The sequence below is a fragment of the Lactuca virosa genome, chromosome 2 (genome assembly GCF_052849685.1).
Source record: "Lactuca virosa cultivar CGN04683 chromosome 2, Lactuca_virosa_CGN04683_v6, whole genome shotgun sequence".
Lineage (NCBI taxonomy): Eukaryota > Viridiplantae > Streptophyta > Magnoliopsida > Asterales > Asteraceae > Lactuca > Lactuca virosa.
Genome location: NC_136427.1, coordinates 253,379,513 through 253,391,953, shown reverse-complemented (window position 1 = coordinate 253,391,953; position 12,441 = coordinate 253,379,513). Strand labels below are relative to the sequence as shown.

At 35.1% G+C, this 12,441-nt stretch overlaps 1 protein-coding gene across 3 annotated transcripts; it reads right to left on the bottom strand.

The window, feature by feature from the left end:
• Positions 1–2,285: 2,285 nt before the first annotated feature.
• LOC145160779 (SRP72 RNA-binding domain-containing protein) lies at positions 2,286–6,683 on the bottom strand. 3 transcript variants are annotated; one of them, XR_013738234.1, is made up of 7 exons: positions 6,476–6,683; positions 6,265–6,404; positions 5,630–5,982; positions 5,148–5,532; positions 4,073–5,054; positions 2,709–2,975; positions 2,286–2,617 (listed from the first exon to the last, which is right to left on the bottom strand). XR_013738234.1 is itself a non-coding variant. In XM_079080105.1 (6 exons), the coding sequence occupies exons 1-5, from the start codon at positions 6,600–6,602 to the stop codon at positions 4,077–4,079; spliced, it is 1,983 nt and encodes a 660-aa protein (XP_078936231.1). In that variant the 5' UTR covers positions 6,603–6,683; the 3' UTR covers positions 2,286–2,617; positions 4,073–4,076. The 3 variants fall into 3 exon arrangements, 2 of the variants coding, with proteins under 2 accessions (XP_078936231.1, XP_078936230.1); XM_079080105.1 differs by lacking the exon at positions 2,709–2,975; XM_079080104.1 differs by lacking the exons at positions 2,286–2,617; positions 2,709–2,975 and having other exon boundaries at positions 3,914–5,054.
• Positions 6,684–12,441: the final 5,758 nt, after the last annotated feature.

Below are 12,441 nucleotides of genomic sequence, written 5' to 3'. Positions count from 1 at the left end.
AATCATATGTGATTTGTATGAATTGGCATAATATTTTACTAATTAATTTGAAGCAAGACTATAAGTATAGTGATTCACAAGTGAATCACATATGAATTACGTCTATATGCACACATGCATTTTGTGTGAGTGTTCTTCATTAATTATGTTTTTAAATTTTCTTGTGAATTTCACATTTTAATCTTATAAGATACAATCACATCTGAATTTTACATGATATAATCACATGTAAATCTTACATGATATATATATACATATGCATTTTTATGAGTGTTCTGACATTTATCATTTTTTTTATTTTCTTGTAGATTTGGAATAATTTGTAGTTGAAGATGTGAAAAGTGATAAATTGAAGAAAGTATGGAAATTTTGACACGGAGACATGAAAACGCTTTGAAATTGTGTAGAGTTTTTTGTTTTTTATATTTTATTTTGTATCGAATAAAATATTTGTACTATTGTGTTTATAGATTAGTAAATAAAATGGGTTTTTTCAACTTACGAATATTATAGTATAAGAAATATACATATATGCATTTGAAAAAATATGCATATATGCACCTAAAACGTTGATTTTTTTGGTTAAAAAAATTATAAATTTTTTTCAAATGTTCCAGCTTTTTTTTTTTTTAATTTACTGATTTTTAAAAGTTTATTGTTTTTAAAAAAATTATAGTTTTTTTAAAAAATGTAGTATTTTTTCAATTGTTTTTAAAAAATTCATGTTTTCTAAAAAAAATTAAAAAAATATGCATTTTTTAAAAAGTCTAAATATATTATTTTTATAAAAAAAATCCAAAATTTTGATTTATAATGTTAATTCTTAGAGCTTTTTATTAATATTTCCAATATAACAAAAAATTAAATATTAAATAATATTGATAAGATGACGATCATGTCCTTAATGAGTTAATTTTGATCTAACGCTTCATCTTTAATTATTGGGTTATCGGGAAACTATGAATTCTTAATGGATCTCATATATATATATATATATATATATATATATATATATATATATATATATATATATATATATATATATATATATATATGAAGAACCCGAAACTTTGAGTACATGCTAAAAACATAAAAATCAACATCGGAAGTTTCCTTTGGAAATCCATCGCTAAAGCCTAACATGACAGACCAACGATGGAATCAATGAAGGCCTTAGCGACCTATTAGCTTGTCGAAAAACAGATTGAAATCAGGAAGCTTATGTCGCTAATTATTTGATGATAATGATCAGTTTTTCTACTTTTTTAACCCTTCTAACTAATATAATTACTACGTTCTATTAGTTGTCAAATCTTATAGTAGTATTGATAAATTTTGTTTATTTATAAAAAATAATATTATGGTCCACTTTTATTCTTACACAGCTTTAAAATCATTTTTTTACAGATTAAAAATCAATGAACCGACCATTGATCATTGAACATATGCCAAACAATAACGAGTAAAACATAGATAAAAGAGGGGGTAACAAAAAAAAAGTGTTTGGTTAAAATTGGTTTTTTTTTAAATCAAAACTTAATTGGTTAATTCAAAAAGAAAAATTTCTTTCAAGTGGTTAAACTATAAAATTTTAAAATTATAATAATTTTTATAGAATTCAAGGTTTTATGTAATAGTTTTTTTAGAGAATTGTAACAAACTCTCCTAATGGGTAAAACTGGAGGGAAAAAGAAAAAAACTTTCGACAGTTAAACCTATGAAAAAATACAAACCTACAGGTAGGAGTTGGAGATTGTTCATATTTTCATCTAAACAATGGCGAGTTTGTGTATTTGTACCAATTACGTCCTTTTCAATTTACCACACATGTTCATATATTTCATACATATTTATGGGTTTTATGTCGTTGTAAGGATTTTAAAAGAGAATATGGTACAATTTAACTTAGACAAAACTTCAAAAATGGTCCCTGTGGTTTTCAAAAATATCAAGTTTAGTCCCTAAGTTCAAAAAACCTCACAGATGGTCCCTGTGGTTTCAAAACTTTTAACAAATGGTCATTTTCGCTAACTCCGTTAGCTTTTGGCTGTTAAGTGAAGGGCATTTCAGTCATTTCACAACCACAGGGACCATTTATGAAGTTTTGCCTTAACTTTTTTTAAAAAAGAAAAATAAATATAATTATTTAATATTAAAGGGTCTCTCTCTCTCTCTCTCTCTCTCTCTCTCTCTCTCTCTCTCTCTCTCTCTCTCTCGTAAGAAAGACTAGATTGTGCAACTGGATCGGTTTATTCTTCTCTTTCAAAACACATCTGTAACATTCCTTCAGATCAAGAAAGATCTTAATTTAAAACCCCCTTCTTCCTTTTATTTATCATTGATTTGAAGGGTGAATGATACATAACCAGAAAACGATTGAGAATAGGAGATTTTCAGTTATAAAGACGAAACAACACCACCACTCCATCATCTTCTTCCCCGTTCTTCGGCTACAACTCAAGCTCCACACACACTTCTAGAAAACGATTTGCTACTGTTGTTGATATCTAATTACACATTAAAAAGCTTCATTGTGTGTGTCTTGGGGTCGATGTTAGGTGTCACAGAACCTCGATTAGAAGTATTTTAGAAACGAATTAAGTTCTTAATTCCAGACCTGAAACAGAGATGGAGAAAGGTAGATTTAGAACAAAAACCATACACAAAATCCCACCTACTACTGTCCCTGCTTTTTCATCACCACCCACCTTAACAAACCCAGGTGGCGGTGGCTTAAGACCCAGATCCAAAAATCGATGGGAAAAGTAATCTCCATGGTGGTTTTCATGTTCACTAGTGGTGACAAACGCTGGAACACATAGTGACATTGTTCATCTTCTTCAATGACGCAACCATCTTCTACCAATCTTCTTGAAACGTTATTTCTTCACAAGAATCAAAGGTAAGATTCAAATCGCCGTTTGTATGTGTAAATTCTTCATCAGTCTTCATTGCTGGGTTCTTATCTTCCAGATCTAAGAAACAAGCAGGTTGAGAGATCAAGATGTACAATTCAGGAACCAAACGACAAGACAACTTCAACAAGTTGTGCCCAAGAACCAAAAACAGATGAACACTATCCCAGTGTATTATACATGTTGGAGATTATTAGTAGTTGAAACTTGATCCCTCAACTAGAAACCACGAATCAAACCTCTCAATCGGAAATCAGGAAGGGAATAAGGGTGGGGTTGTTGGAGAGAGAGAGAGAGAGAGAGAGGGTGGGCCCTTTAATATTAAATAATTATATTTATTTTTCTTTTTTAAAAAAAATAAGGCAAAACTTCATAAATGGTCCCTGTGGTTGTGAAATGACTGAAATGCCCTTCACTTAACGGCCAAAAGCTAACGGAGTTAGCGAAAAGGACCATTTGTTAAAAGTTTTGAAACCACATGGACCATCTGTGAGGTTTTTTGAACTTAGGGACTAAACTTGATATTTTTGAAAACCACAGAGACCATTTTTGAAGTTTTGTCTTTAACTTATTATTGACCTAATTACACATTTAACTAGATTACGTTTTGATATGACATTCTATTGGAAGTTGTTTTATTGGCATCCTACGTCACATTGGATTAATCATGTTTTTACTCATAATTGTTTAAAATACTCAAATCCCATATTCAATTAAATCTTTTTGACATGGAACAATTTTATATTCCATGGAGAAAGATACATCAAAATCAGAATGAAAACTGATGCAACTGTTATACCATTTAAGCCTATTAAAGAGGATTGGTACAAATAATTGCATTTGAGCATGCAACTTTGATACCATTTATGGTGGTCCATGAACAAGAACAATCCTGATTCATCTACTGTTTTCAAGGCAATAAAAGTGGTCCCCAAGAACAACAAGAACTACCCTTTTTCCAAACTCTCTCAAGTACCTAATAAATCATTGCATACTCATTTTTAAAAGTCAAAGATATTCCAACAAAACAGTAATGCAAAAGTCAACAACCAATGTAATATGTCCTGCCTTTCACTCATAGATAACTAATGGCAAAACCATATTAGAATCTAATTAACAAAACAAAAAAAAAAATTGAAGGAAAATGACACACATACCCTTTCAATTTCTGGATTTCTTCCTGGAGGACTTTGAAGAAGGCTTGGGTTGAGCAGCATTGCTTGAAGATCCTTTTGCATTTGATGGTTGACTTGACTTTGTGTTTCCTGCATTCACAGCTTCTTTAGCCACTGCACCCTGAGAGCCTCTAATTTGAGCAGCTCTTTTATCTTTCCTCTTTGGTCTGTAGCTAGATCTTTCCCTTTTAGGCAACCATCTTTCTGGATCAGGTGGTGGGCCCGGGTTAGCAGGGTCAAACCCTTTCGGGTACCTCGGCTTTCTCTTCCTTTTCCTCTTCACTTTTTCCTTACTTTTACTTTCATGAACTTCAACATTATTATTCCCCAAGTGGGGCCCGTTTTCAACATACTTAGCACCAGAAGTTTTCTCCAAAGCATTCACATCAACAGATGTCAAACCAGGAAGTGGTTTCAGTTTCTTCTCATAAGTTTCTGCCTTTTCAACGTCTGTATAAGCAGCAGTTTCTATCAAACCTACTAACGCCTCAATACTGTTATGACTTTTCACAAGCTTCTCAAACAGTTTCAAAGCTTCCTCTTTTTTCCCATGTTTGACCTTAAAAGCTGCTGCCTCTTGCATGATAACACTCAGTTGACTCTCTTCAGTCATTTCGTTTGACCAATATGTAATAGCAGAATCAAGAACAGCACTAGCACCTTCAATGTCTCCTGAACGTTCTTTTAGGGATACAAGAGTTGCAACAGTGGCTGGCATGTGTTGAATATCAGGGATCTTTAGTAAAGATTCTGATGCAATTTGAGGATGCCCTGCAGCTGCTGCAATCTGTGCCCTAGCCAGAAGAACAATCTTTGATTTGTCTGGAAACTTCTCTGCATACTTCCATAACAATTCTTCAGCTTTTCCAGCCTTGTTTTCTTTCACAAAGACAGAAGCTTGAAGCAGTACAGGTGTCACACTGGTGGGAAACATTTGTGGTAAGGCATCCGCAAGCTCACGGGCCTGTAAAGTTTCATCAGAAAGATGAAGACTTTTGAAAAAAGAAAAAAAATTTGATGGAGAAAGAATAAATAAAGTGAATTATGTAATCATAACCTGGTCAATCTTGTTAGAATGAAGAAGCAGAAGCATTCGATTAATGTAGATGGCTTCCTTCTGTTTAGGTGAGAGCTTTAATTCTAGTCCAGGGACAAGGTGGAAGCTTTGATCTCCACTGTTTTTTTGTATTAAACGATCAAGCTTCTTTAATCCATCAGATACATCTTTAGAACCCTTTAATGCTATTAGATTGTTAATTGCTACTGCATTTGATGGTTCATCTGGAAGATTCCGTTTGATTAGGTCTGTGTAAGATGCAATGGCTTCTTGTTTGTTCCCCAAAAGCTGCTGTACATAGGCCAACTGTACAGCTATGGGTGCTAACTCGATCTCAACCTCATCATCGGGTAAATTTTCATCCATCAATGTCTCCTGACCAATTCTGTTAATAAATGTATCTAAATCCTGTTAGTTTATCATGCAAATGTGTGCACATTATAATACAAAGTAATGAAGGCCAATTACAAATTTAGAATCACCTTCGAGATGAAAGTAGGAGTTGTTCAGCATCTGAGTATTTGTTTTTCTCAATCAATGCACATGCAGTATTGTATGCCAACTCAAAGCTGCTGGTTGCTTTAACTCGCATGGAATCCATGATTCCTTGAACTTCAGTAGCCCTACCAGCTGAAACTAAACCAGCAATAAGATTTATCTCCAGAGACTCTATCTTCGATTTCTGGAGCTTTTGATATACATCCACAGAAGCATCCATGTTTCCTTGCCGGAATAGAATCTGTGATTCTAACAACATTGTTGCAGAGTCTTTTTCTAGGCTCTTCAAGGCTTCCAAAGCATCATCTAACTTATTTTGTCTGTATAGACAGTATGCCTGCTTATACATCATCATGAGGGAAAAGAAGATGCATCAATAGAGGCGAAATTTGAAGCATGGATGTTTCAGTTAAAGGATGTATTGACTCAAAATAGCATCAATGCACATTGCACATGCGCAGCAGCTGTTCATTATGCATCTAATAACAGAAACTGCATCATGCCGAATCACATTGCTATTAAGTACCAACTACTCGGAAGTGAACAATTAACACCAGTGATTGGCCAAATCGGATACAAACACACAAATCTATAACGCCAATAGATGTCGATAGTTTACCTTGAAGAAACCGAAATTAAAAGGGAACTTCTTCGACAAGGCGACAATAGTAGAAAGAGCATCATCGATGTTATCAGCCTTAATCAAAGACACAATCTTACACTGAATTGCATCTTCGTCATCAGGAGCAACAGATAAAACTGCAGAAAAACAATATTAACTTAATCGATGCACCAATTTAACAAATACCCAAGTTAGAAAGGGTGTTTACCTTGATCTGCAACCTTGACGGCCTGCTCGTACTCTGACCTTTGTATATGTCGATTAAGAGTTGTGAAAAGATCTTCAATGGAGACCGCCGGCGCGGCCGTCGGTTTGGGCTTCGCCTTCGGAGCCATTGATGGTAGACAAGAATGACTCTGAAATGCGTTTGTGTCCGGAGACAAGCCAGAGAAATCAGGGGATTGGGGAAATTTGGGCTACATCTGCATGACTGAATGAATCAGTCCATTGTGCCCTAAATTCTGGGCTTATGGCTTATAGTCTATAGCCCATAGCAATGGGTTTATTGAATAATTATAATACAAGTGCATTTTAATTTGTAGAAAGATTTACATAAAAATATTTTTATATATTTCAATTATATTAATTTTGTACTGATGCAAGTAAGATATAAAACTTCAATATAAAAATCAAATAATGAAAAGTTAATACAATTACTCCTTAATGCAACCCAAAACCTTAATATAAGTCCCTAATCTGCTTGTGTATCAATCAGATCCGTTTGATGGTGCGGAATCTCAATCAAACGGATGATATCAGATCAAATAGAAGAGAAGGAGAAGAAGATGATGATGAATCTTGTATGTATTGATATGAATGAAGATCCGGATACAAGATTCACACACACTAACACACACTCTCTTTTCTCTCTCTCTCTAAAACACCTTCAAATGCACACACTTAGGCTCCTCTATTCTATGTGTTCATCCTTCACATGCACTCCTCATCCTATATATATATGGACCTAAGGCCAAGCCCAAAATACAAATAATCCAATGCTCGGTCCAAGCTACAATTAATCCTATACTATTTTTGGCCCAAATAATAAAAACAATAAATGCTTAGAAAAGCAAAGTATAAACCATATTTTTGACCCAACAATCTCCTCCTTGGTTTATAGCTTTCTTTTCTTTTCTTAAATGACCCAACAAGCTCCCCCTAAAAAGTAGCTGGCTTTCCTTGTTAATCTTCATTGGGAGCTTTGGCTTCAACTTTAATCTTCAAATTCTTCACAACTTCAAGATGAACTTGATGAATCTTCAATGAATGACTTCATCTTGAGCAGTTGGGCTTTTCTTCAGAATTTGACATTGAACGCACATTGGGTGAGGAGGCTTTTTGTACTGATTCTTGAAAGATAATGCTTTCAGTTTGAGAATCTTCAGAGAGAACATCAGAGAGAACTAATCTTCAGGATCACTTCAGCAGGTTCAAGATAGCAGCAGACTGATTGAGGAGGCTTCAATGCAATCCGTCACCTAATCTTCAAGTGCAGCTTCACTTTGCTTCTGGGGTTGAAAGATTGAATGTCGAAAGAATAATCTTCATTTCTTGCTCCTTCGAATGAGAATTCTTCGATGATCACGGATGAAGCCTTGGCTCAGAAATCTTCGACACAAACTTCCATGAGTTTCATCTTCACCTGAATTCACTATTCAAGACAAAACAAAACTAAAAGAAAAATTTAGCACACAATATTTTTGGATTTTTCATATTTTCTGAAAAAGAAATAAAACAGAAATAACACTATTTTTTTTTTTTTGGATTTTTTTTATTTTCTAATTTTTGTTTGGTTTTTAAAATTTTTAATTCTCCCCTAATATTTAAATTAGAAGAAAACTATGAACAAATTTAACAAACATAAAAATGATATCTAACTTTAAGAGTGATTTGGGATCAAAGTTTTTAGACAGCCTTTATCCGTTTATCAGTACCTCTCCCTTCAAGAATAGATCTGGTCAATCGTCGGTATTGTGGTCCACTTAAACACGAGAGATTGTGACAAAATTAGGACATACTATAAGTGACAAGACAATGTGATCCTAAGTTCCTAGATAATATTCCTTAAGGACCATTCAGCTGACGACGACCAAAGATATTGTTGTCCACCTAAATTGAGCAGCGAGATCTACAGACAACCTAGTGATTGTTCAATTTTAAATGTACTAGAACATGTTTCCCGCTTCCTGACATACCCGAATAATCAGGAACTCCCAAAGTACTCCTTACTTTAGGTGAGCAGACAATTATTATGAGAGAAGTCAGATTTAGAATGCATATGCTATACACCCAGGTCGGATCTCTTCCAATCACGCAAAGGGTGAAACATATGACTAACCAGATTTAGAGGAATTGAGAAGTAGAATGGTGCATATGTTGTGTACCAGGTCGGATGTATTTCAATCACGCGAAGGAGACAACATATGTCTAACAGACAGGAAGAATTGCATAGATAGAAGATGCAGAGAAATAGAATTGCATATGTTGCAGTCCAGGTCGGATGTATTTCAATCACGCAGAGGAGGAAACATATGACTAACAGAAGGAAAGCAAGAAAATAATTTCCTACAGACCTACTTTATCGGAATTCCCCAGTCGCCCCATCAATACCGGAAATAAGGACAAAGTTCGTACATCGAGGAAGAGTTAAACCACAGTTCTAGATACGAATTACTTTAATGTGACCGGTGGATTATCATGTATATATCCCTGTTCAACCTATCTGAGCGTCGTATTGTCAGGCTAAATGGATCTATCTAGGTCAAGATTTTTCAAGTCTCTAGATTCCTTAAGTTCACCAAGCCTAGTAAAGTCCATTTTAATCTCTCGTGCCTACCAGCGCATCGAACACAGAGCCTAGACAATTCAGATTCAGTCCCTTACACAGATTCAGATTGCCTGTTATCACATGATTATATCACTTCCCAAAACATCTCCCTCAAGCACATTCCATAACCAACATATTTTTTTTTATTTTCTGATTTTCTAATGTTTTTGAATTTTTTAAAATTTTCTAATTTTTGTTTTGTTTTTATTTCTCCCCCTAAATTTGTGCATAGGAGAGAAACGAAAGTAAATGCACAAATTTAAACTATCCTAAAACAAAAATTAGTCTTTAAAGCGAATCAGCTTAAGAAAAACTCAGGAGTATAGAGAGGAAAACTCAAACCGTAAGTCACCGATTGAATTTGCATCCAGAAGGTCTGAGAACAGCACGCGTAATCTCAGAACAGATCCGAAAATTCTTCATGTCATTAAGCACTAACCCCGTTTGTGATCTCTTCCTTTCCCGCAAAGGACACATACTCTCAAATAATGTTCTGAGTGTTGTACAGTTGAGAGATGCCTCCTATCATGTGCCTGGAACAGCCACTACTAACAAACCGAAGTATGATGATATGCCTCCATAGCTGCTCCGACACAGAGCGGGATTAGTTGCTCTTTGGAACCCAGTCCATTTTGAAACTGGGTCGACCTTTTTCATCTACGCAAGATACATTCTCCCATGACATATCCTGCTTATCAGAAACAGAAGATTGTTCATTGGAAACAGAAACATCAGGTTCAGGCTCAGTTTTGTTATCAGAAACAGAAACAGAATCTCCAGCTTCACGCTTTGCCTGATCTAATGGTTGATCTGCAGGGGAAGTAGAAATGTTAGAACTTTCAACATTAATAAGTCCGCCTGAAACGAAACCAGATGGCTTGCCATAAACCATAAACGGTTCATTGGCAATCTCATCCTTGGATAGGGGTTGATACTGATATGTATGATTATAAGGAGGAGGTACACTATCATATCCTAAACCCTTTGACTGATTTCGTTTGAACTGCATGCAGTGATCAATCATGTTGGCAACTACCTCGCTTGATCCATCAAATTTTCTAAAATCAAAATTTGCAGTTTCAAATTGTCCTTTTAATGTATCAAGCTCGGTAATTAGCTCATCATTTTGTCTTTTAACATAATCATAAAGCTCACATTTTTCACTGTATTCTGTCTGAATTCTTTTAAAGTCCTTAATTTTTGTTTCTAACTGGGCCTTAAAGGGGTTTATGTCCTTTCCTGAGTTGATATCCTTCATATCTCAGGTCCTCAACTTTTCTTTTTAATAAATCAATTTGTTCCCGAAGAAATTTAATCGTAGTTTCACAAGATGGAGTACATGAAACTTTATTGACTGGAACGTTTGAAGAACTCATTGTTTTTTTTAAATGCCCTTTGACTAAAAACTCAAAAGTCAACCTCAAAAGTCAAATTTGAAAAATCAAACTCAAAAGTCAAACTTGAAAAGTCAAACTTAAAAGTCAAACCGAAAAGCTAAATTTGAAAATTTAAAAGTTAAACGAGAAAGTTAAAGTTTAAAGTCAAATGTCAAACTTGAAAGTCAAAGTCAAAATTTTAAGGTGAAAAGTTAAAAAATAAAGTCAAAAATTAAAAACTAAATTTTTGGGTTGAAAATGGAATTTTAAAATAAAGAAAATTGATTTTTGGGTTAAAAATGTAAAAAATGCGAAATTAGGAACGAAAGGGAGTGCTTTTGAATTAAAATTGGAAGGGAAGGAACAAAGGCGTTGCTAGAGGAGTTGGTAAAGCGTTGGGTTCCTCAACCAGAGGCCACAGGTTCGATCCCCGGCACCCCCCAATCCGTTTCAATATTTTTAATGCGAAGCTGCTGCGATGCGAGGGCGTTGGTCCGAAGTGCGAAGGCGAGGACCTGGTGCGAGGATGCTGATGCGAAGCTTGCTGCTGCTGAGCCGGCTTCCCTAGCCGTTCACCGAGCCGAATTCCGAGCCGAGGCAGCAAACTCCGGCGACCGTAAACTCCGCACCGTAAACACGTTTACGGCCGTAAACTCCAGGAAACCCTAGCCGCCGCCGCCGACCGTAAACCCTTCAAAGACCGTAAACTCTTTGCAGATTACGTGAAAACATCGTTTTTCACCTCTTTTTGCTCCAAAACTCGATCAAAAACGCGAAGAACAAACCCCCCTAATTTTCAGAGATCCATCCAAAAACGCAAGAATCTTTCAAAAATAAGATCAAATATGTTCCAGATCTGACAAAAATGACTGATACAATCCAAGCTCTGATACCACTTGTAAGTCCCTAATCTGCTTGTGTATCAATCATATCCGTTTGATGGTGCGGAATCCCAATCAAACGGATGATGTCAGATCAAATAGAAGAGAAGGAGAAGAAGATGATGATGAATCTTGTATGTATTGATATGAATGAAGATCCGGATACAAGATTCACACACACTAACACACACTCTCTTTTCTCTCTCTCTCTAAAACACCTTCAAATGCACACACTTAAGCTCCTCTATTCTATGTGTTCATCCTTCACATGCACTCCTCATCCTATATATATATGGACCTAAGGCCAAGCCCAAAATACAAATAATCCAATGCTCGGTCCAAGCTACAATTAATCCTATACTATTTTTGGCCCAAATAATAAAAACAATAAATGCTTAGAAAAGCAAAGTATAAACCATATTTTTGACCCAACAATCTCCTCCTTTGTTTATAGCTTTCTTTTCTTTTCTTAAATGACCCAACAAGCTCCCCCTAAAAAGTAGCTGGCTTTCCTTGTTAATCTTCATTGGGAGCTTTGGCTTCAACTTTAATCTTCAAATTCTTCACAACTTCAAGATGAACTTGATGAATCTTCAATGAATGACTTCATCTTGAGCAGTTGGGCTTTTCTTCAGAATTTGACATTGAACGCACATTGGGTGAGGAGGCTTTTTGTACTGATTCTTGAAAGATAATGCTTTCAGTTTGAGAATCTTCAGAGAGAACATCAGAGAGAACTAATCTTCAGGATCACTTCAGCAGGTTCAAGATAACAGCAGACTGATTGAGGAGGCTTCAATGCAATCTGTCACCTAATCTTCAAGTGCAGCTTCACTTTGCTTCTGGGGTTGAAAGATTGAATGTCGAAAGAATAATCTTCATTTCTTGCTCCTTCGAATGAGAATTCTTCGATGATCACGGATGAAGCCTTGGCTCATAAATCTTCGACACAAACTTCCATGAGTTTCATCTTCACCTGAATTCACTATTCAAGACAAAACAAAACTAAAAGAAAAATTTAGCACACAATATTTTTGGATTTTTCATATTTTCTGAAAAAGAAATAAAACAGAAATAACACTATTTTTTT